The following is a 24,934-nucleotide window of genomic DNA, read 5'->3' as shown; positions in this document are numbered from 1 at the left end:
ACTGTAACTTTTTGCGACTTTAGGGTAAAAATGGTCACTTTATTTCTACGTAACATTTAGAGAGGGGGAGGGGGCAAAGAAAAACATTACCAAAATCTTCAAAAATTATGTTACGTAATACTTGAACTATTTTGTATTAATACGTTTTTTTCGACTAAATAAATGGCTTTATTATTTTAGTTCTGTTATTGCGGTTTTTGCCTTTACAAAAAAATAAAACACATAACTTCTTAATTTTATTTTATTACCACATATTCAACTTTATCATTATTTTTATCAATAATAGTAGCCACATCTTCGTTCAAAGATACGTTTACCATTTGGCAAGTGCATAAAGCATTACAATCCTTACAGTTCATTTGATTATGACTTTCTTGAATTTCTATTTCCGTGGGATGCTTGGTTTCCTTTACTGGAGGACTGCAACAGAATTCAGTATCTAAACCCATTCTTTCTCCGTCTTCTAGAGTCTGGGGTAAATGTTGATTAAGAGTTTCTGGTAAGAGTAAGCTCGCTATTCCACCAGCAACCAGTAATGCGCCCATTATTATCAACGGGAGAACCATTATGTCAGAACCCTAAAAAAATTGTATCAAAGTAATTAGATTTAATTTTTGTACAGAGAATAAATTTTCATAAATCCTATATTTGTCACTGACTTACCAAATAGTTAACTATTGGTATAAATATAGGGCCAAGCATCCCTAAGACTGAACTCAAGCTCATGCCGAGACCTCTGACGACTGTTGGATATAATTCCGACGCCATTAAAGGAAGCACGACAAATGCTGAAGATATCCCCATTTTACCAACACAGTAAAGCGCTAGAGTTACATTGGTTTCTGTAAGAACGATAAATCGTAGTAAGTTAGTAACAAGACAGTTTAGAAGAAGAAACACTTTTCTACGGTAAAATATTTCTAAAAAAGACTTTACATTAATTTATTTGTTAAATAGGACAAAATCATCATCAAACGTTAATGTGAAGTAAAAATATGGTAACAGTCTATATAGTCCGACAACTGAGCCAAAGTTTCGTCTCGTTTTGAGTATATGTTTTGGAGTATGTTCCACTGTTTCACTCCAATGCGGGTTGGTAGATAGTAGTATGTGCAGTGCCGGCGTTAGAGGGACTGACACCTTGGGCAAGAATATTTTGACGTCCACTCGGCCCACTTAAGGAAATCCAAATCCACCACGCGTTCTAGCTCGGTGGGGGAAGCATTCCACCTCCACCAATCAAAAAATTTGGCGCCTGGGCCGTCGCCTCATCACGCCCCTTCCTAACGCAGACACTGAGTTTGAACCTAGAGTTAATTAAACTTTGTTTACCATGTTGCACTAAAAAGGTAGTCAAGCACGCGATCCCTCCGACTACCATGCTCATGCAAAGGGTCCATCGTCTTCCTAACCTTTCCATCGAAGGCCACAGAAACATGTAAGTGGGTAGTTCGACAACTCCAGCTAAGAAGAAATTCAAAAACTCATCTCCACCTAAAACTGGTGCATAATAAGAAAGACCAACGTAAACGCTAGTGTTGGTGAACCAAATGAAAGTTATAATGATTGTTTTTTTCCGTAAATTAGGTGTTCTAAATAAGTCTAAAATTCCATATTTTCGCGACTTTTCTTTCTCCAAGTCCTGTTTAAGTTTGTCCGATTCATATTTTCTTCTTAAATGCACCATGTAGTTTGCTGGTAAAGATTTTCCGTTCATTCTGTGAAAAATGTATAATCGTTTAAATACCACAAAATATTTATTCGTAACGCTTAGACTCGAGTAAATTTTATATTACCAACCTGGCCATTTGTTTTAGAATATTTTCTGCTTTTTCAAACTGACCCCTAGCTAAGAGCCATCTGGGACTTTCAGGCATCGGCCAAAAGTAAAGAAAGAAGGTGATGAAAGGAAGCGTTGTCGCTAATGCTAAATGGCGCCAGTCGCGAACTAAGTAGACGACACCAGCCAACATAATCAGTCCCATTGAATATGCAATATTTGACAGAATTGTGCAAAGCGTTCGACATTTGGGTCCAACGAGTTCAATTGCTGCAATCAATATGTTACGATAGTTTTACAATAAATACATTTAATACATTTCTAATTACTCAGAAATAAAAAAAAAAACAAGATAAAACATAGAAACTATAATATAATACAAAATTATAATAAGTACACTCCTACCATCTAATGGTACATCTTGTGGCATTGTACCCTGATGATAATTATTGATGCTGAGCTCGATAAGTGCTAACTCGTGGATGACCAGAAGTATAGCTCATATTCATAGTCTTTATATATTTTATGTAAGTTTTATTGAATCTTTGACGACAATGGACGTAGCTTTTCAAAATCCCGGAAATTAATAACTCTACTAGGTGATTACTAGGGGTTTGAGAACGATAAGTAACTAGCTCTTATATAAATATACAAACCCAAAACATATGGTGTAGCCATTATAGCAGGTACTGTAAAGCCAACGCCAAATCTATATACGATCCAAACATAGTAATTTTGTGCGAATGCCGTTGCTACTCCAAATATACACTCGATAGTCAGGTATATGAAGAAGGAAGGTTTTCTTCCAATAGTATCTTGAAGATAGCCAAAAATATAGTTTCCAATTATTCCTCCTACAGCCAAAAGCACCAAGCCGAGTGTCGGATAGAAATCCTTGTTGCACACTAAATTCCACTGCAATAAGACTTAATGAATTATAATCATTTTAAAACGACGATATCCGGTTCATATTTGGTTTGCGCAAAGTTCAATGAACTCAATTTTGATCTTAGCTCAAGTGGTTCGTGTAATTATAATGCTCCCTTATCGGATTTCATCCAATAGTTATTGTGATAATAGGTTATTGGAAATTACAACAAATTTTAAAAGAAATTAAAAAAAAAAAAACAATATCAAATTCTTGCACTTTTGCAACGATGTCGTTCTGACCCATTTCGCTCACGGCGTCCGATGTCAAGCGGAGACTAGCCAGCTACGCACGACATATTAAAGTTATAATATGTGATTTTTGACTTCTACTGTAATCTTTTTTATCGACCATCGGTTTGAAACCAGAACCTTGTGTTCTGCAGTCTTGTACTTAATCACTAGACTATCGAGTTAGGCAAGCGCTTGAATTATCCATCATGTATATTTTTTTACAAATTCTATAATAAAAGACTCTATTATATAACCTATCATGTAATCGTTATTTCAATTTGGATTACGTACCTCAGTTACAACTGTGCTCTTGTAAGTGTTGAGTTCAAAATTCCATCCGTTATTGCAGGGTATAACTTCTGTTAAGTGACGCGATTCATCTATTTCGGGATACTGTATCATAATATTGCTGTAGTTTAAATTGTACATACTGCATTGAGAGTATTCAAATTGGCCGTTTTTAAGCTCTAAGGGTATGCTGGAAAAAAGTGCTTAGATTATTCATCAAGACCGTTAATTGATGGAGCCAATCTGATCTCATCGCACAAAGATTAGCGTTCGGGATTAGTTTTTTTAATGACTATAAAATATTAATTATAAGAGGATTAACTTCTTTGAACATGTTTAAAATATTTTAACGAATAATAATTTTGATTGTAAAGAAAATGTGAGTGAAGTATGCTTGTATGTGACAAAGTTACATTCATATTGAATTACATTTCAATTCATAATGAATATAACTTTGTCACATCGACGTTGATGTAAAGTCTACTTTTCCCCCGTGTACGCTTATATGATTATATCAATCATCCCCTATAAGATACAACAAACAACAACAACAGCCTGTAAATTCCCACTACTGGGCTAAAGGCCTCCTCTCCCTTTGAGGAGAAGGTTTGGAACATATTCCACCACGCTGTTCCAATGCGGGTTGGTGGAATACACATGTGGCAGAATTTCTATGAAATTTGTCACATGCAGGTTTCATCACGATGTTTTCCTTCAACGCTGAGCACGAGATGAATTATAAAGACAAATTAAGCACATAAATCAGCGGTGCTTGCCTGGGTTTGAACCCGCAATCATCGGTTAAGATACACGCGTTCTAACCATGGGCCATCTCGACTCCTCTCGACTAAAAGATACAATTTCGGGGAATACGAATAATTAGTTCTGCGTTATTTTTGGGGCTAAAGAAAAACTTATCAAGCTTATGGTTGAAGTTTTTATATCCACTATTTTATCTCAAATATAGAAACGCTTGGACCTTGAAGTAGTGGTGCAAATAGCTTCATCAAAAGTATAACACCTCGCCCCATTGCCTCCACTGGTGACAGGAGGGCTGGATCGTTTTTTGCCCAGAGGATCGTAATTGCGATTCAACGGGGAAATGCTGCTAGCATTCTTGACACCATTCCACGCGGTAAAGATTTATACAGTAACTAGTTTTAGTCCATATTTGTATATATTTAAGCATTTAATGTTGTTAATTCTAATAAATATGTCGCCATATATAATAAGCAAACGCACAAGGCACAGGGATATACCTAAAATTCAAACGGTAACAAAGTATTTAATAATAATTTTTAGAGCTTTTTGTACCTTAAGTTCTTACTAAGCTCTGAATCAGCGAGAGGTTCCAATTCCGGCACTCTGCACCAGTGCTTTACATCAGCTGCCATAAAGAGCTGCGCATACGCATGGAAGCCACACGGTATAACCGCAGGCAGCAGGATGAAATATATAACAAGTTTTTGATACTTCCCGAAGGTGCCAACATCTTCAAGAATAGCATCGAAATCCATTTTTTAAACGCTAAAAATGATTTTAATAATAATTATTTAATAGAATGAATATAAATATTATTTACATTTTATTTAAATGTAACTTAATTTTTTTTTAAGTAGGTAGCATACCTACTGAGCAAAATGTGTTATATTTAAATTCATAGAACTAGACATATTTTTTAAATAATGTATTTATGTATATAATCCATGGATCATGTATCATTATAAAAATGAGTTATAAACTTATAAGCTTTCTGAAAAATTATGTGTCTCGTATTACAGCTTACCGATTCTTCGATGGTTCTAACTGTTATTTATATTTCAAACTTTTTTCGTAGACTTTTTTTGATAATCACGTGGTCTTCATTGCACTGCATGGACTGTTCTACTGTTACAACGTACGAGCAACCTGCGTACTATACTTGGGACCCTAATGGGCTACCGGTTGTATCTACAGTCGGATGAAAAACAATTATTTCTATTGTTTTATATTGAATCATTCAGTGCTTTTTTAATTTATATAAAACCTATTTTGTTTATAATTCATTATTAACTTTAGGGACAAAGTAAAGTTTTCCTTTGACAAAATAACTTTAAAATTGAAAACAGCTGACCGAAAATTTAATTATGAAGCATGTTTCCAAGTTGGTTTTGTCGTCAGCAAATGCTTTTGTTTGATACCTTAAATGGCCTTAGAGCATAAGAATAACAGAGTTATTAACACTATCGGAAGGCGTTCAGTTATGTTCAATAATTAATTTAAATCCTCCTGAGTATGTAAGTCAGCTTAGGGAACCACAAGCTCATATTTTTCCTAGATTTTCTGGCAAAGGTTAAACTTATTCGTCCACGCTCCATTAAAAAAATATGTTTCTAAATAAAGATAATTGAAATACATACATAGATTTAAAACTAAAATCCTAGATTTTGAAAATTCAATAATTAACATCTACGTCCAAGACACGTTTAAAAAAAATATATCGTAAAAATGTTGACACAGATAATACTTATAAAATAACGAACCGTTTATTTTTTACAATAAAAAAAAAAACGGGATAGGTATATCTGTTATATTTTTTATTTGTACAAAAGACTGACATCACCCATTATACATTATGGGATGCGCGTGTGCAATTATCTCATTCGTAGACCGCAGTCAGTCAATTCGATTAGCGGTATAATTGGAGCAGCGAAAGGACAGCTCCTGACCGACCAATCAAGGTCGCAGTTGATGAAATAGTGGCCAATGTCCATCGACGATGTTGCAAGAACCGTTTATAATGTTTACACTGAAAAAGCGCAGTGGAATCGCTGTGAAACGGGAAGGATCAAATGTAAAATGCTGCCAAGGCTTTTGTCATGGTCGTTTTCAGCGTTTTTATTTATTAATATTATTAAAATAACCGTATATTTCATATCGTTAAAACACATAACATTTAAACTTTATACATTTTTTGACTAACTACTTGAAAAATGCTTGTTATTTAATAATAAAATAGGTGAAAAAAAACTTCGACATGGCAAAGAAAGAATTAAAAAAATATATATTTATTTTATACATAAAAATAATTGTGTTAGCATTTGCTTTCTGTAGAATTACAATTTAAGTAATTATGAAATTAAATGAATTAAAATATTGGACTTTTTGTCATACTACTCCTAAGTATGTATGCATACTTTAAAAGAAAGAATTAAAAAGTATCATTAATCGACAATTAAATGTAGGTACATCTCTAACTAATCTTCCAATCTTCTATACATCCGCTAAGCCTCTCGTAACTTTCTTACTCGCCAAATTATATAGCTTGTATTATTTTCACGTTTTTACAAAAAACAAATTAAAGTATCAGACAGATATTTATTTTAACGAATTTATATTTTATGACACATTTTCCTAAACCAATCAGGATCGTTCTTAGCCACGCTCTCCGGTCGGCCATCTTTGTGCCGGTAGTGAAACTCTGAGACCCCTCTTCCAGGAACACCGTTGACGATGAATTTACAAAAGCGTTCCACCATCCGCGCGTCCCACTCTTGAGAGACGTAGTGGATTGATTCGTATTCCACCAATACCTGGGAAATGAAAATACAGTGTAAACTCTTTATAACGTTATCCTTCATAACGATAAACTCTCTATAAAGTAGAAGTGAGCACGACTTGGTTGGTTTGCGTTAAAACCCATTTATTGATACACTCTGTATAGCGATACAGCCATCCTCTATTTCGAAGAAATGTGTTCAAAATTTTAGACAGTAACTATTTATTATCCTGTTCACCCAATCATATCTAATCTTCGAAGCATAGAGTTAGCATTTTTCCCTGCTAATACAATCAGTATTAGCTTGATTAAGATGAAGAAGATGATCTAGTGGACAAATCCGAATCACCTTTATTTATTTAAAATTTATTTATTTACATACACTAGATATTAATAGAATACATAAAAAACCTGTTATCGGACTATATGTGTAAACAATAATTTATAAGTATATTTTATCTATTTCGATTCGATCGATTTGGTTGTTTTATTTTGTTCACTCAATATAACGAAAACCTTCTATAACGACAAAAAATACTCAGTCCCTTGAGTTTCGTTATAACGAGTTTACACCGTATTTGCATGAAAAGACAAGTTATGTATGTTATTTAACAATGCAATATTCTATTCCAAATAAAAGAGGAAATATTAAACTAGAAATTTCGTTTAGAATATAATAAGGCTTTAAAGAATTGTATAAGTTAAAAATCGGCATCGTACTTCCATATAGTTATAATTATAATACCTGGATAGTGTACTCCTCATCTCCTGCTTGTATCCTGAATGCGTAATCCCGGGGTGCTGTGCCACCCTCTCCGTGCTGGTACAGTTTCAGATCAACCCACTTTACAGGTAAAACCTCGCCGTTTGGCAGACCGACCGTTCCTGCTTCCAAACTACAAAGACATATCAAAGTTAAGAACGTAAATACACAACTGAGCAAATTCTAGATGCAATACTTGATCGGAATCTGGTGAAGTGTGTTGCATTTTTTAGTAAAGGTTCTGGCACGATGAAAACAATAAGAGTGTACCGGAACAAATGTTCACGTCAAAGCCTATAAGATACCTCTAGGTGACCTCTCTCTCTTTATTTTCTTCTGTCTCTTTCTATTATATACGGTTTTATTATAATATTTATACTTATTTTTCGTATTGTTTTAATTCACACGAGATTTTTAATGAAAACTTACAATAATTCTATTTTTATTGTGTCTTTCATTGTAAATGTTTTATGTAGACATTTATTCTAATATAGAACATGTGTAGTAAAGATGAAAGAACATTTAGTAAACACGGACTCAGATTTACCTGGTGGCAGTGGAGGGTTGACAAATAACACCCACGCTGATATTAGTACCATCTTCCATAAAGATATGATGGAAGGCGTACCTATGCATCAGAGTCCAATCTCGTCTCTGGCCTTAAACAAAATATACCATAAATAATGTTAAAAAATATATGTTATAATTCTTGTATTATTCTTGCATGTTTGAATCCGTGATCCGAGATGGCTTACAAAGAGAGTAGTCTATACCCAAAAGTGAGATAAGAAAAGCTATGATGATGAATTATTATTCCACGAGTTTGAATCCGTCCGATTCGATCGAGGATACGTGATTCATAATCGGTTATGAATCAGGTATCCTCGATTTGGCTCTTATAATCTTTATAATAGCTTAAAAATAGATGTAAAGTTGATGAAAATCATATTTAATTTTTTTATTTTTCTTAGGAAGGCAGAGGTTACTTCGTCACCAGATGAAGGTCTGTTAGCCATCCACCTTTGCCCTTAACAATTGTTTACTAGAGATAATGCGCTGACAATTATGGAATCGTTGTTATTATGTTCCTTTTGCCTGTAATTAGGTTTATTGCTATTTCAACCTAAAATACCTTTGTGCTTTGTAGTAACAAATAATGTACCTATAATGTTTCTTAAGGCATGATATAGATAATGTTGGTATTATAATTTATTGAGAACCATGAATATGATCTGTAATACTAATTTCTGGTTTTCAGTACAAAAGTTTCCAATGGAAATAAAAATGAAGCGGATGTAGGAATATTCGAAAGTTGTTTTGATTTTTTTAAATGCACAAAAAAATTCATGCTACCGTTTATGAGTGAAAGTGGTTACTTACGAAAAATTGATGGTTTTCCATACAATATTTTCCATAGAATATACCACGACAACAAGACCAGTTGGAAGATACAATTTTATCATTTCCTTAGACTTAATGAAATCAATTAAAATATTACCAAAACTGTGATCTCTGAACGACGGCAGTGTGTATTCAAACGTATCCTTGTCTATCTTGAATTTGCATTTCAACTCGCCGAATTGTTCATAGTGAGATTGGTGAGCCCTAAAATAAAAAATAGGGTTTCAGTAAAGTTAGGCTTTTATTTAAAGTTCTTGATTTTTACGGCATTTTTCCATGATCATCTTTTGATCTAGAATATCTGATCTGATTTGCGCCAGACCAATACTGATGGTACGGGGAAAGGAGGGAGGGAATAAACAGGAGGAAGATCAGAGGAATACCAAGAAGTAGAAGAATATCTGAGAGCAAAGAAAATATGGCTTGTGTCTTGTAAAACACTGCACTGAATAAAAATATGTAAAAAGTTACAAAAAATAAATAGCAAGTACTGATGCGTACGTTTCCAATTTTTAACCCCCGATGCAAAAACGACGGATTGTTATAAGTTTGACGTGTCTGAGGAATATGTATGGTATTTTTTTTATTTCTAATTTATTTAGTTGTTAACTGTATTTATATTTACGTTTTAAGTGATTCAAAGTATTCCTTGCTCCATTTTTCTCTAGCGATTGATCGGATGACAGCGGGTGGGTGTAGATCGCAGTCGTAGTCGAAGTAATGGCTCGTTGCGTTCCATTCGCCACTGAATTCAACATCTACAACCTTGCTCGGCTCATTTTGATACCTGGATTGATATGGAATTCGTAGTTATATCAAAATCGTCAATAAAAAGTATCAAGGTTGCGTAGGCCATACTTTTGCCGTTCTCAAATGATAAAATAATGAACTTTGTCATCAAAATATTTTTATACGATTACGATTATTCTTTCTAATTTTTTTAATAATGTAATCTTATATCTACGAATAGGTCATTTAATGAAATCTAATTAATTATTTTCGTTTTTTCATCTATTTATTGTATATGGGATATTTTAAAATTTAAATCAGAAAAATGAGGTCATTGAATACCTTTCGCAAACAATCGGGCCGATCTACAAAATATTTAAGGGCGTTTTTTCTCTACACTTTCTACAGTCAATTCTTATCCGAATATCGTGTCTTACTTGTTACAATAAGAACTAGCGCGCACTGGTGGTCACTCTTGTCGAATCCATGAATATGTATGGAGGTGCGCGCACATTACGACGTGACATTTGTATCCGCATCTGTACATATTCACGGACTTGACAAGAGTGACGAAAAAGTCACCGTGATAAAAGTTACCAGTGCGCGCTAGTTCTAACCCTTGGCTTTTTAATAACATATTTAAAAAAAATCGTAATAGGCGCTTTGTTTTACTCGTGTTGCTTACCACATTGGGCCTTTGTAAGATACCGTCCATTTCTTCATTGGTTCCACCGGTTTCATCATGATACCTTCCGCTCCAAATTCACCAATCTCAGCACCGAACAGCACTGTATCCGGTATTTTCTTGCTGCACAGAAGACCTTTACCCGGCAACTAAAATATAAGTAAAATATAAACTTCCAGAGATTGTTAATTGTATTATCTTTAGCATGTTGTCAGCCACAAAACATTTTTGTAAAGCAGTTAGTGAGCGATCAATATCACTATGACGTCTTTTGTCTTGTTTCACTATAATCCATACTATAATATCACAAGGGCGAAAGTAACTATATCTTTCTGTCTTTTTGCTTTCACGCCCAAACTACGAAACCGATCTAAATGAAATTTGTTAAAAAATAGTCTAGAGTCTGAGAAAGGACATAGGCTACTTTTTAATTGGAAAAAAGGTCTTATATTCATATAAAGACGCGGGTAAGAGCTAGTTTATTACATACGTAATTAGTATTATGGGCGTAACTGACATAGCACCCTATTACTATTAATCTACAAAGACAAATACAATGAAATTTTGTCGTATACAAACTACTTTTTACTGAGTTCATATAATCCTAAGAACTACCTAATGAACACGTCGTAATTAAAATAAAGAAAATAAGAAAAGGTATTTAAGGTGCCTAAAATAGGTGATCAAATAGACATTTTTATTTTTTACTATATATTGTATATAATGTCAAAGATCCCTATGTACTGGGTTGCATTAATTTAAGCCCAAATTATTTAGTCAATATGATTAACGAAATGTACGTAATAACTATAATGGGTAATCTTTACGCTCAACGATCTTTGATTAGCACGTGTTAAGAATAATATAATCACGGTAATCCAGCTAGATATCAAGTTCGATGCACGAGCTAATTATTTTTTTGAACTGAAATATCGAACTGTAGTCCTTACTTTACTTTATAATGATTTGGTAGAAATCGTCACTTTTTTTTGACAGCATCACATACCTTCATTACTGTGATCCCATTGTAAGTAGCACTTGTGTTATGGAAAATCAGAAGTAACGACCGTACCACAAACACCCATACCCAAGACAGCATAGGAGTATCGTACCCAAGAAAACCGGTCGGTCACGGTTGTCGTCGATATTACGAGCTTTATTTGTCACTCTCGAAATGAATTAATTATGTGTTTCTTTATTGGTTGAGTTTAGCAATTTATATACAAAATACAGTAATGTAAGTTATAACAAAGCTTTAGGTTCCAGCGTATGCAGAAAAAAAAAGACGTAAACGAGTTCGTTGGGGTTCAAACCCTAGGTCTAGCCATTAAAAACTTTTGGTTTTTTTTCCGAAAATTCAGTTACATCTCGGAGATTGGCAGCTGGAAATGTACACTCCCGTGTCGGAAAGTACGCTAAGCTGTCCTAAGCCTAAACTGTTCCCGGTAGTGTCATATTGGCCTTGACTGAAATCGTTCAGGATGGATTACTATATCTTTCTATCTATCTTATGTATCGATTACTTACCCCGATGTAAAAAAGCCCATTGCACATGCCCATCGGCCGTCGCTCACATCCTGATATCACGTACACGCCCTTATCTTCTTTTTCATCTTTCATTGCCGATATAAAGAATACTGCGTCAAAAGCCTAAGGAGAATAGTTTTATACAGAGAAGTTGATATTGCAAGTTAATACATTGATTTTAATGAGATGGGAAATGTCGTTTAGCATTGTGTTGTTTGCATTTCATATACTAATTAAATTGATTAATTCATCAGCTTAAATTCCAGATTAAGTTACATTTACTAAGTGGTGGAAATTTGTGCCCTCTGGGTACGACCCACTCTGTCTATATCATACTTAATAGTGTAGTGATCCGGTATGAATGAGTGTGAAGTGGCATATCATCTTGGTTCATCTTGTGTCTATGGGCCGTGATGATCAGTCACCAACAGGTGGATCAAGTGTGAGAGTGGATACCAAGCTCACGAAAGTTTATAGATGCAGTGTGCCCTTTAAATGTTTTGAGTATAATTTATTCATTGTTGGTATGTGGTGGGGTTATTCAGGTGTGGGTTGTCAGTTATATTGGCTATGTGTGGGTGGAAAATGAAATAAGTGTAATACCTTAGCATGTTCACTGAGGGGTTGCGCTCTGTCCATTTCCAAGAGATTCGCTACAGCTCTGACACCCTGGCCAGCTCGCCCGTCCGTGCCAGCTCCATTGTCTTTCTTCGAATACTAGAATAAATAAAAAATAGAAAATAGGTAGGTATTCTTTCCTCGATTATTCTCAAGGCTGAGTTATTTCTTTCCGAATCGGCGGTTTTTGACACTTAATAAGAACGTGTAATGCTTGTTTTTAGATTTTTGATTGTATGATTCTTAGATTTTTTGGTTAGTACCTAGTAAGGGTTACTTGGCTTTGTGCAAGTCCGTCTGGTTTGGGACTTGTCATATATTCTACCAATACTACAATGTACAATATTGTCGAGTTTATATAATTGAATAGTTTTATATTGTAAATATATGTATCTATATATTTATCAGGAACTGTTTTAGTGCATAATACTGCAAATCACACAAATTGTCTGTTTTGTACTCATTTTGTAATTTAATTTAATTTTGATTGATTTTGTGTAATTTTAAGTCATTGTAATTATTTTCCTCAAACGTTATGTTCTGTTAACGTTATTCAAATTTTTTTAATCGTATTACAAATACGATAAACAAGTTAATGCCCGTTTTGGCGCTTATTGTGAGATTGCCATAATGAAAAACAAAAAAAGTATTTGATCACTATTAAATTTGTTACCCTATAATAAAAAAATTTAATCAATTATTGATACTTTGCCTGTGTTTCTATATTTTTACTATAGACAGCTGTGTAATTCTGTATTTAATACAACGTTTTTCAAAATCAATCTTAGTTAAGATTATATTCAGATAAAATTGACAGAAAACTTTGCTCTTTACGTAATAGCTTCATATCGTCCAGGTGCTTATCTAATAATAGTTATCTCCGTAATTATCCGAGCTAAAATCAACGAAAGATAAGAAATAGGATTATTAAAGAGGTTTTAATCAATTGTACATCATGTTACAAATGCTAAAATATATCGCAAGCTTTGTTTTCTTTCGTGCAGTAACGTAATGACTTGTTCTTTTCAAAACTGATATTTTTTTATCGTGTAAATACATGTAGCAGCTAAAACAAGTAAATTGCTGACCTGTAAATGCCCTTCTGCATTTTAAATATTTTTTCTTTGTTGGAGAAACCATATATCTACCTAAACTAACCTACAAAATATAATTTAGTTATAATGAATTAACATAATGTGTAAGAAATTATAATTAAATTACATATTTTTTATGGGTTTGAGAATTACTTTAAATTTTTCACATATACGAAACGATTCTTTATCCGAACAATCACTTTATATTTATTTTTGTAGTAGGTTTATTACTACTCATATGATCTGTGATACAAGATCATATTTAAACTGTTTGTAGAACACTTAATTGATAATGAATTAACTTCACATCGTCTCAGTAAATAGATTTGTTGAGTTCCAATTTGAAGTGAACAATATTATGAAACAAGAAATATGGAAAAAGTTTTATATTGGTCCTTTCAAATTACAAAATATTAGTAAGTAGTTTTTAATATAAATTGATCTTGAATTATATGTCAATATTTACTTTATTAAAATATATTCATAATTTATCTTTTATTGTATAGGTTGCCGGTCTAGCCGGTAGGCCATCAGATAGTAAGTAGTCACTGACAAATAAAAACAATTTACACCAAATCGCCACCAACTTTGGATACTAAGATGTTATGTTCCGTGCATCAGTATTTACACTGGCTCACTTCACTTTCAAACCGGTACACAACAATAGCAAGTATTGCTGTATTGCAGAAGTATTTATTTTGTATTTGATAAGTGAGTGAACCCAGATGGAAATGCAAAAAGCCAAACTAGTCTTAAACACATTTAATTAACCTTCAAAAAGCCGGTTGGTTAAATATTTAAAAATAGATACATTACAAAAGTAATCGTTCAAATAAACTTACCTTTCTATAGTAATAAAGACAAGAAAACACTATATATTTTAAGTAATACCATTTGCCGGGTACTGTGTATATACCGAGTATTGCATCAGGATCTTTTTTCCTCAAGAATAACACTAATAGAACAACGAAAATGAATGCAGTTACTAAACAACATGTCATTTTGCTAAGCTGAGCCAAATGCAATTGTTAATTTAAGTGAAGAGACACCGGCTGATAACGTGACGCTGTGCCCAGCGATAAAAGGAATTTATTGACACTATACTTGGTCAGATTTATATTTATTTCTTATCAACGAATTCTTTTATTACGTTCGTTTGGCGTTCGGACGAATTCGGTCGAACTCGGTTGCACTTGTTTTATTTTTAATATTAACAACTTTGTTGCTGCGAAGGTAATTTAATCTATATTAATTTTATAAGCAGGTAAAATTTGTTTGTTCCTCTGTACGGGGTAATCTATGGAATTATTGCTCAAATTCTAATTATTGTTTCACTAGTAGAAAGCTACATTTTCTTAAGCGCTATAATGTAGGTATTTATTATATTTATATCATACTAATTTCTTTATTCGTCATTTATTCTTTGCCAGTAAAAAAATCTGACTTAAAAATAAAAGAAAATTGAAGCTGTAGAATGCAGCTTGAGACTCGAATCTCGCATATACGTGAGAACTATATAAAAATTAGAAAAATATATTTTTCATAAATATAGTTTTGATTTGAATATTTACATTGAAATCTAAGGAAATAAACAAGGTGGGTTACGCAGTACGTTCAGTGTTTTGACAGTGAAATTGATTAAAAGTAAGATTATTGCACTGTTTTTGTTATTCATTGTGTGATGGTAGCAATCAATCCATCAAAATATACTTTATTCAAGTAGGCTTTTAAAAGAACTTTTGAGTCTTCACGGAAAAATAATATTAAGTATGTAAGAAAATATATACCTGGGTTATTGTTTATTTATATATATTTATTCAAAGACTTTTAGATGTAATGACGTATGGTGCGCCTTGCGCCATCTTGTTCATTTATACTGGTTGGAAAAGAGTGTTAATGGTAATTGAACGGCGCTCTAGCGAAGCGTCGCGCCCAGTATATATGTATTATCAATGATCATGTCGTTAGTAGCGCGGCGGCCATCTTAGATCGACGGTTACATTCAAGATTTCCAGCGCACTACGTATGTGACGAGTAACTAATCTCCGACATTATATATATGTGTGTATATGATATATTAACGAAACGGTATTGACGATTATTGTGAATTTATCTGTACACTTAAAAACTTATTGAATTTGAGAATTGCGCATAGTTTAAATATGGCGTATATTCAAACTACAGATACTTATCACGAATAGTCCTAATAGTGGCAATAAAATGTCTATATGTACATGATAAATTAATTTTCTATGAGATCGACCATAGACAATAAATGTATCAAGCACACTTAATCTATTACAAAGCAAATACAATCTAGACTACCTGAGGAATCCAGAATCTCACTATGACTTATAACAAATGCATTTTGTCATAATTTTGCAATCAGATTGAGAAATTGATACCGCGGGATCCCGCGGGATTAGAAATATCAATCCTGCGGGATCCCGGTATTTTCGGGATGCCGTCTAATTTTTAAAAAAATGTTGAATTCAGTTAAATGAAAAAGCTAAAAACTGCTTGTTTGTGATAGTGAGGTTACCTAAAATAACATATTACTCGAAAGGAAATAAAAACCTTTATTCTTTAATCTTACCAACTAAATAATAATTAGGTTGTAAGGAAATTAACGTAGGTAAATTAGGTAATCAAAACAATAAGCTTATTTCAAGGGAATTAGGAAAAAGAGTGATTTTGAAAATGACTCCTTAAAAAAACAAAGGGTATTAATAGTTTCATCTGCTAAACGGCATCTAATGTCCGTTGCAATGTACCCCGCTCATGAGAATGCCCTCTCCGACTCAACGCTGGTAAGCTACAGCGTGGCGAAGCAAAAATCGCCAATGCCGCCCAATCCCGTCAATCTCGAACGGGATCTCGTCATTTAATGCGTCGGGATTGATCTCGAAAAATTACACGAGATCTCGCCAGATCGGGATCCCGCGGGATCGGTATTGTATTCCCTAGTCGCAATAAAACCATGGAGTCACATTGAAATAACACAAACCAAATTATAAATAAGATACAACAACGACCCGTTCGATCATTCTGTGAAGATATAACCTAAAAAAATCTGTCAAAAACATCATCGACATGACATTTCCATGTCAAATGATATTCCGTGACTGTCAGCCTTATATGTATAATACTACTAGTCGGCTGCGGCTTCTCTCACGTCTTAGGGTTTTGGTTGTTATGTTTGAGGCAAAATAAGCCCATGTCCTTACTTGGAGTTCAAGTTTTCTTCATACCGAGTTACGTGAAATTCGGTTCAGCGGTTTGGTCATAAGCGACAGACAAACAGATAGATTTGCACGTATATTTATCTGTATGAAGTGTTTTTTTGTAAATCGTTATCCACGCACGAGTATTTATGTCCTATATTATAATATTTATTTACGAGTCACCTTGGTCATTTATATGTTGAACTCACTTGCGTGAATTTACTTTAGTTCCGACGATTAAATACTACTTTTAATGTCAAACTGTATCAGGTATCATCCGTATATGTTCAATATTGGATATAGTTTGGATCACATCGTCAGTGCAATGCAAGAAGAGCTAAAGCGCCATCAAGTTGCTTTTGGAAAATAAAGTTCACTAACTTGACATTAAATTTCATTACCTACCAAAAATGGTAGGTACTTTTCATCGTTACAGCGTTTCTTATTTTCGGTTAATATGTCGAATCAGGGCTGCAGCCCAAAAGTGGTCCAGTGGTTTTATTAACAGCTTCACTTTATATAATTTGTTAAATGACGATTCAAAACTGCTTGTAGAAGCCTTTACTTGGGTAGGGCTTTGTAAGCCCGCCTGGGTTTGTACCACCCACTCATCAGAAATTCTACTGCTAAACAACAGTACGCCGTATTGTTGTGTTCCGGTTTGAATCTTAGTTCCAAGTTTGCATTGACGATGTAAGGAATAGTTAACATTTCTTACAGCGTCATTGTCTATGGATGATTGGCAACCGGCATACGGCGATATGCCATTTTGATACGTGAATCCTATAAATTAATATTGTAATTATTATAGACAATGTCATACATTTTACGCTCGCGATTCCAATCCGTATGACAATTAACTGGCAATTTCACTTGTGATAGACCATGCGATTTCTCACTGAAGATTATTATTATTTGTATCAAAATATCGGATAAATATCCCGACCAAAACCAGGTTTAAAAAAATATCACTAAAACCTAGTTTAATTTTAGATACAGATTATTGATTATTCCTCTTTAAAATATAACTATTAATAATAAAATAAAATGAATCGAATGTTAAGAGTATATTTATTTCATAAGCGTAATTAACTAAACGTAAAACTAAATGATAAATTATTTTCTTCATGTCATGATATACATATAAAAACAGTTAAACGAACAATACTAGGATCTATTTCGTCATTCCGATAATTGTAAGGATGAAAAGGAAAATGTTGACAATGTCCAAGTAGAGGTTTAGAGCTGCGAAGATGTATTCCTCAGGAGAGATGCTGTACTGGTGCTTGCCTCCCATCATCAGCTGCGTGTCGTACACGAGGTAGAGAGAGAAGATCAACGCGCCCGCAGCGGCGTACAAAAGATTTATTACGTTACTTCTGAATATGATTGCCAGAATACCTGCAAGTAATATAGTGTCGTAACTGTTAATAAGTAAATATTTTTGAATTTATATTTTGTAGGTAGGGAAAAGCCAGATGTCATTGTCATTTTATTTACAGATTTCTTTATTTTTGACAAATTCAAAAGAGTATGACAGTATTTCGTAACTAATTTTTGTTAGGTCTCGTTATTTTATATTAATTTAAATAATTGTATTAAAAAACATGACTTTGTATTTTTTGTTGAAAAAGAGTAACTACTGAGTTTCTTGCCGGTTCTTCTCGGTAGAATCTACTTTCCGAACCGGTTGTAGCTTCACTTAAGTGTTAATTGACGATTCAAAAGTGCTTGTAAAAGCCCACTTGAATAAAGTTTATTTTGATTTTGATACATTTTTATGTCAAATTGAACATCTTGTCAACAATATGGACAGTGTGGAATTAATAAACAAATGATGGCAATAAGGATTTAGCTAGAGCAGTGATTCCCAAAGTGGTCCTGGTGGACCCTCAGGGGTCCACGGGAGACATGATAGGGGTCCAAGTAGGCGTGAATAAAAAATGGGGGTCCACAAAAATTTATTTGCTTTTGATAGTAAAAAGCAAAAATGTAAGCATAGTTATATTACCTTATTAATTTTTTCTTGTAATTCTATTTTTTTAATAAAGTAAAGTGTTAGAAAATGTACCATTTTTCGTTTTTATCGGAATGTAGGAATAGAATAAACTCAAACTTAAACTCAAACTCAAAATAAGTTTGGGAACTACTGAGCTAGAATTAGTAGAGCAGAGTTCTAGAGTAGGTGCTCAATTTATGCGCTATATTGATAAAATGTGGATCTTATAACGTGATTAATTCTATGATGATACACAATAAAAAAATTCGTAAGGCAGCTGACTCACCAGATAAATAAATATATTGAAGTATTTATTCAGAGATAATATATCTCCGAGAGGACTGCATAAAAATAAATACTACGTCAACAACAATAAACAATAATCGATTACATATCGCCGAAGAAATAATAGAGTAATGTTTATAAAATAACTTTTGGAACCAGTATTCAATACATTAGACAATATTTAGATGATTCAATTACTTTAATCATTTATACTTGATTTCATAATGTAAATAACGCCACAAATTCGGAATATACCTAATTGTAAATGCGTCGCTGGAATATTTTGTCGTTCTTAATTGTGCAGTTGTTTTGAGGTCTGGAATGTTTCCGGGTGGGGTCAGTCTGGGCTGGTTTTGTCAAAACTTACCAAATACAAGTAGGATCATAGATGCTGCGACCAGAGCTCCGCCCATTACTGTGAAGTCGAATTTCGTTTGGAAGGCGAAGAGCGTCAATCCGAGACACACTGCAGCTGTTATACCAACCGCGATCATTACCTGACGGAAATATAGATCATTTTAATTATCTTTAAATAGCAAGTCTTTAGCACTGTGGAGTGTGTGTAACGATGATTTACTATATGATTTCGGATAGAAGGACAATTTCAGAGATATTGTAGATTAATTCCATAACCCGATGGCAAGATTCAGGACTGGAGTTCGGTAGGAGGCTTTCCAAAACTCGAGACCGTTTTGTACGGCGTCATGCAATTACTTGTCAATTCCTGATTGAATGCCTAAATTATTACAAGCATAAGAGACAAAACATCTTAGATCCATTAAAGATTATGTATCCACAATTTGAAATGTATTTAAAGCCGTTTAAATTCCCAGTGTCTATGGGTGAAGGTTTAAGTATTAGATGAGACGCTCGCCTGCTCTTTCCAAATTAATTTATAAAAAACATTAATTAGGATTAGATATATCATGTACTCACATGTGTATGAGGGGGCATTTTTTATAGTTGAGTAAAAAATTTGAATTAATGATTAATTTATTTGGCAGGTAAACTCACTTCAGAAGCATCGTATACACCAGCCGTGACTCCTAGTAGGAAGCTTTGTGCGCATGTAAATATGGCTAAGAAGATGAAGTTCACAGGCGTCTGCCGCCGCAACTCCGTGCAACACGCCATGGCGATCAGGCACACGAATAAAGCGACGAAAGCTATCCAACTGGGAAGAAAATTGCATATGAATTTGATTTCGCATTTTTGTTTGTCTTGATTTCATCCTGGGATCTCTATTTAATATATTCTGGGTTTTTCCTTTAATGATATATTTTGTTTTTAAAATATTTGAAAAAAATATATTTTATTCTCGTTGTGCTCGTTTAGAGACTCATTATGGGAATACTAACAGCATACTAACAGAAAGATACATTAGAATTTACAGTGAATTATTATGACGATATAAGGACACAAAATAATAAATTGAAATTTCTTATAATAATAATAATCAAGCTTGTAAAAGGACGCAAGACGGTGATTTATACAGATTAATTATTGTCTTAATTATAATTGCAGAATTTCTATTATTATATTAAAAAATTACTAAGGTTACTTGAAAATAAACTTAGATATATAATGAAAAAGTTATTCTTACAATAGGTACGAATTATTTCTCACGAAGACTTTCGTTGGTTCGTGGAAGACAAAAAGTGCAATGACCCCCATCGTCACCAGAAGTTGACACATCAGGATCGAATATACCTGTAAAACAATGTAAACAATACACAAATCCCAATGCTGCACTTTTATGACTGCATCTATAGCCAATGGCAGGAGTTATAGAAAAATAACTTTGAAGTTGAATTCGTTTAATTTTATTGCTCCATATCTAAAATAATTAATGTTAATAATTATAGATTTATGTTTTAAATGTCGAAAATTTTATCGGAACTTTTAATGTAAGTTCCACTTAACAAATATCATTTGTTAAGTTGAACAATAACGTAGATATATATTGTTATTTGTGAATATATGGTTCTTATATCACTACTTGTCTAAGTACAGAAAAGGTTCGTCACCTTAAGATCTATTTTCGTGTGATCAGTATGAGCGATAATCTGCTTTACTGATCGAGAATGACATATTGCGTCGCAATGATTTGATGTTCAGATTTAAAAGGTACTAAGAGTTTAAAGACTTGAAAAGGAATGCATTCGAAAATTGACGAAGGTTTTCTTACTCTGACTGTACATTTGCTTTTTCTGCCTTTGGAATAGGTTTGTGTTAGTCTAAAAATCCAAGAGTGCTCACCTTCCTAATAAATCCTCTTCGTATACTCTGCTCTGTAAAATCGAAGGTGCCTGGGTAAGCATCTTCGCCGAAGCTGTCGGGACCCATGTAACCTGGCTGAAAACAATGTAAATTAAATAAAGACGATATATAATTATCAATTTCACCATTAATTATTATGAATGCAAAGCAATCTGTTTGCAGAAAATCAGTAATTTTAGTCTATTCCAACGCCGAGAGGACTGTTGTGTGATATGATTGGTCAAAAGCTTGGATAATCCATTTATATTCACTATGGATTATCAAAATTTCAGTTTTGGAACGTCAACGAAGGTGGTATCGGAACATTGGAAGTAAAATTAAAGTAAATATAAGTAGTTGACGGATTAATAGTGTCAGTGCCAGCGTTAGGGAGGGGCGCGATGGGGCGACGGCCCAGGGTGCCAAATATTGGGGGGCAATTGGTGGAGGTGGAATAGTTCCCCCACCAAGCTGGGACGCGTGGTGAATGGTGGGGATAGCTAAGCGTTCGAGGGCGGCGTGACTCGCGCCAAAAAAAATCATCGTTAGCTCTGGGTCACGCTAAAGGAAACATAGAATTCTTAATACCGGTTCACATTTGTTCAGGGTTCAGAAAAAATTAACACCCGATCTTGATTTCCTCAAGTGGGCCGAGTGGGCGCCAAAATATTCTTGCCTAGGATTTCAGTTTTTTATTTTTAGTTAATTTTGTGAGAATTTTAAAGAGCGACCTTTAGTACGCCAAGTTTCATAATGATTTTTTTAGTTTTTAAGGCTTTTTGAGGACAAAAAATTCAAAAAAAAATTGGAATAAATTCGTTTTTCGTCTCGAATATCCAGTGTTTAATCGTTTTTATAAAACTAAAGAAAAAAATAGATTTTAATTGATGTTTTTTTTAAAAAAAAATGTAAGTTAAAAAAGTTTTTGAAGTTCCATTTTTGATAAATTTTGAAAAAAAACTAAAAAACGTGATAACTCATAAATGGTTCACTTATGCACTATACATATGGGGGTTAAAATTATTGCAAATAGTCACCCCCATCACCTCCTAACTGATATACGTCGAGTTACCAATAACCCTGTATATAATACATATATAATCGAGTACGTACATCTAAGGATTGTTTATACTAGTTCCTTTTTGATTGGAATAGGCCACTGGTAATTTTTGGCAGAGTACAGTTTTACTTTCCGAGCTTTACATTTAATTTAAGAATATAAAATATAGATTAAAATGTATTTACTCTTGAATTTTTTAAATACGCATAAATTAATAACAAAGAAAATATATTATGTACGATAAAATAAATTGCATTAAATAAAAGTGAAAATAATTTAAGTTTAAATTTAATTGAAATATTCTTTATTTATTCAGGTGAATATTTATGTTGGATGTAATAATTTACTTTGTAGCATCAATTATAAATGTACAAGCAACAAGGGACATCACATCTTAGAGCCCACGATAAATTTTATTAATACTGATGTGAGTGACTCAACTTATTGCAAAGCCAGATTTTAATAAATAAATTAAAAAAAAAAATGATTTATTTTTTTCTCTATTTGAAATTTGACTAAAGAACAATTACTTTGTTCAATAAGTGATTAGTTTTACTAAGATATACTAGGCTTGACCTGATTTTTTGTTAAAAGTAAGCGGGTTTAATATTCTCTTTTCTTAAATCGAAATTTCAAATATTTATATTCCATAGATACTAATGGGATTACATTACATTAAAAAATGTGAACTTATCGAAATCCTGAAATGTAATTGAACATCAAAAACATCACTTCAATCACTAACCTAAGAGAGCACAAAGTTGAAATTAACTTAATTCAACTTAATAACTTGAAAAAATGTTACTGGTGTGATAATTGTTACTCTATATAAGTAATATCTTCATGTTATATCACATATATTATAAAATATACATTAAACTTGTGTTGTTTGAAGGTTTTGTAGTTAAAAAGTGAATAATATCTCACCTGTGCCATGGTGAAGGCGTTCGCTTGTATATCGCACTATCGCTGATACGAGCTCTGCGTACACTGATAACATATTTCATAAAAAGTAACATTCGGATAATAAAAAAGTCGATAAAAAATCGTCAAAAGAATTTTGTTGTAATTTCCAGAACACTATACTTATAGCACGCAAAGTTGAATGAACTTTGAACTTTTTTTTTTAATGTAGAATTATTTAAGTAGCTAATTGAACTCAATGTAAATATAGTTAGATTAAATTACCATCAAATAATTTATATTTGAAATTTATGTTCACAAGTTTATATTGGATAAGTGTATACATAATAACAATAGAATAGAGACGCATTGACTTGAAATAACTCTTCGATAAACAGAGCATGTTTTTTCCTTATATAGGCATTGTAAATTCTCAGCGGATATTCACTACTTTAATTAAACTGTTTCTGAAACTCTGACCAAAATCGGATGATATGCTGGATGCCCATTGGTCGTTTATTACGTCACTGGCGGCTGCACCAATGATAATTCAGATTATATATAATACAACGACTTTGATTAGCGATTTAGAAACTAAAGTTTATGAGGGCTGGTTGTAAAATAAATTTAAAGTAAAGTAAAAACAGTCTGTACACTTCCCACTGCTGCGATAAGGCCTCCTCTTCGATTAAGGAAAGGGTTTGAAACATATTCCACCACGCTGTTCCAATGCGGGTTGGTGGAATGCACATGTGGCAGAATTTCGATGAAATTAGACACATGTGGGTTTCCTCACGATGTTTTCCTTCACCGCCGAGCACGAGATGAATTATAGACACAAATTAACACATATATATAGTGGTGCTTGCACGCGTTCTAACAACTGGGCCATCTCAGCTCTCATAAAAAATACATGCCCCCACCATCCAACAGTGGGAAAAAGAACTGAATACCTTGGGAGCCAACATACCACCAGTATTCAAGATATGGAATTTTGAAGCACAACTATCGATTAAACCGCGAAGGCTACGCTTATATATTCGCTCCAAGTGCAAGAACTGAGATAACTTCTGTAGGAGGCTTTGTTGAAAGCCTTGGACCGCAGAGTTGTCGGCAGAGTTTTGCCAGAACGGTTATCTCCTGTAGACTAAGCTGGCCATCCCGATTTAAAAGCGTGGGTTAGTAGAAATTGTTTTCCATCTATAGTTACGCATACTGACCCTTTAAACTACAACACTACAAAGTATTGTGGCTTCGCGGTAGGTTACCTTATGAGTGGGTTGTACTTATACCCGAGTGGGCTTAAGCCCTACCAAACACAAAGTAATGTCAGTTGTCAGTTGTCAGGACAAAAATCACGAGCTTAAGTATGTAAGGTTGAAGATTGAAGATAATTTATTATGATAAATATAAACTATGAGAATCTAAGTAAAGAAACTATTGATTGGAAAAATGTGGATTGTTTCTGTCAACAAGATACCCGAATGATATTCCAACCAATCATAGCATCGGATATTTTTACAATAAAACAATTTTACTTGTATTTTGTTCATTAGCGACCCGACCCGGCTTCGCACGGGCGCAATGATGATACATTTAGTATCAATACTATACAATTTT

General features: G+C 33.5%; 3 protein-coding genes across 4 annotated transcripts; all 3 read right to left on the bottom strand.

The window, feature by feature from the left end:
* Positions 1-233: 233 nt before the first annotated feature.
* On the bottom strand, positions 234-4,751 carry LOC124536267 (beta-alanine transporter). Its single transcript, XM_047112772.1, has 7 exons — positions 4,544-4,751; positions 3,233-3,419; positions 2,437-2,695; positions 1,801-2,050; positions 1,333-1,718; positions 664-842; positions 234-578 (listed from the first exon to the last, which is right to left on the bottom strand). The coding sequence occupies exons 1-7, from the start codon at positions 4,744-4,746 to the stop codon at positions 237-239; spliced, it is 1,806 nt and encodes a 601-aa protein (XP_046968728.1). The 5' UTR covers positions 4,747-4,751; the 3' UTR covers positions 234-236.
* A 1,825-nt stretch (positions 4,752-6,576) lies between these two features.
* On the bottom strand, positions 6,577-14,678 carry LOC124536420. The gene is made up of 9 exons (XM_047112960.1): positions 14,427-14,678; positions 12,476-12,589; positions 11,873-11,995; positions 10,346-10,494; positions 9,557-9,718; positions 9,029-9,135; positions 8,078-8,189; positions 7,513-7,663; positions 6,577-6,801 (listed from the first exon to the last, which is right to left on the bottom strand). The coding sequence occupies exons 1-9, from the start codon at positions 14,583-14,585 to the stop codon at positions 6,601-6,603; spliced, it is 1,278 nt and encodes a 425-aa protein (XP_046968916.1). The 5' UTR covers positions 14,586-14,678; the 3' UTR covers positions 6,577-6,600.
* A 3,182-nt stretch (positions 14,679-17,860) lies between these two features.
* LOC124536203 (protein lifeguard 1) lies at positions 17,861-23,407 on the bottom strand. Of its 2 annotated transcripts, none has more exons than XM_047112687.1 (6): positions 23,339-23,407; positions 21,352-21,447; positions 20,696-20,802; positions 20,107-20,266; positions 19,460-19,589; positions 17,861-18,209 (listed from the first exon to the last, which is right to left on the bottom strand). In XM_047112687.1, exons 1-6 carry the CDS (start codon positions 23,345-23,347, stop codon positions 17,983-17,985), a joined length of 729 nt encoding a protein of 242 aa, XP_046968643.1. In that variant the 5' UTR covers positions 23,348-23,407; the 3' UTR covers positions 17,861-17,982. The 2 variants fall into 2 exon arrangements, with proteins under 2 accessions (XP_046968643.1, XP_046968644.1); XM_047112688.1 differs by lacking the exon at positions 23,339-23,407 and adding an exon at positions 23,157-23,250.
* Between the last annotated feature and the right edge of the window lie 1,527 nt (positions 23,408-24,934).

The sequence above is a fragment of the Vanessa cardui genome, chromosome 16, assembly GCF_905220365.1.
Source record: "Vanessa cardui chromosome 16, ilVanCard2.1, whole genome shotgun sequence".
NCBI lineage: Eukaryota > Metazoa > Arthropoda > Insecta > Lepidoptera > Nymphalidae > Vanessa > Vanessa cardui.
Note: the sequence above shows the minus strand (reverse complement) of the source record. Positions and strands in the feature narration are given on the sequence as shown.

Bases quoted from the DNA above. Each gene is read 5' to 3' on its own strand.
- LOC124536267 (XM_047112772.1), bottom strand. From the start codon at position 4,746: ATGGATTTCGATGCTATTCTTGAAGATGTTGGCACCTTCGGGAAGTAT. The intron at 3,420-4,543 runs GTACAAAAAGCT...ACTTTTTTCCAG, and splicing joins GAGCTTAGTAAGAACTTAAG to CATACCCTTAGAGCTTAAAA. The intron at 579-663 runs GTAAGTCAGTGA...CAATTTTTTTAG, and splicing joins TACCAATAGTTAACTATTTG to GGTTCTGACATAATGGTTCT.
- LOC124536420 (XM_047112960.1), bottom strand. From the start codon at position 14,585: ATGACATGTTGTTTAGTAACTGCATTCATTTTCGTTGTTCTATTAGTG. The intron at 7,664-8,077 runs GTAAATCTGAGT...ATGTCTTTGTAG, and splicing joins CAACCCTCCACTGCCACCAG to TTTGGAAGCAGGAACGGTCG. The intron at 6,802-7,512 runs GTATTATAATTA...TTCATTTCCCAG, and splicing joins ATGAGGAGTACACTATCCAG to GTATTGGTGGAATACGAATC.
- LOC124536203 (XM_047112687.1), bottom strand. The intron at 20,267-20,695 runs GTAAGAATAACT...TTTTCTTCCCAG, and splicing joins AGAAATAATTCGTACCTATT to TTGGATAGCTTTCGTCGCTT. The intron at 18,210-19,459 runs GTAAGTTTTGAC...TATTACTTGCAG, and splicing joins TATGATCCTACTTGTATTTG to GTATTCTGGCAATCATATTC.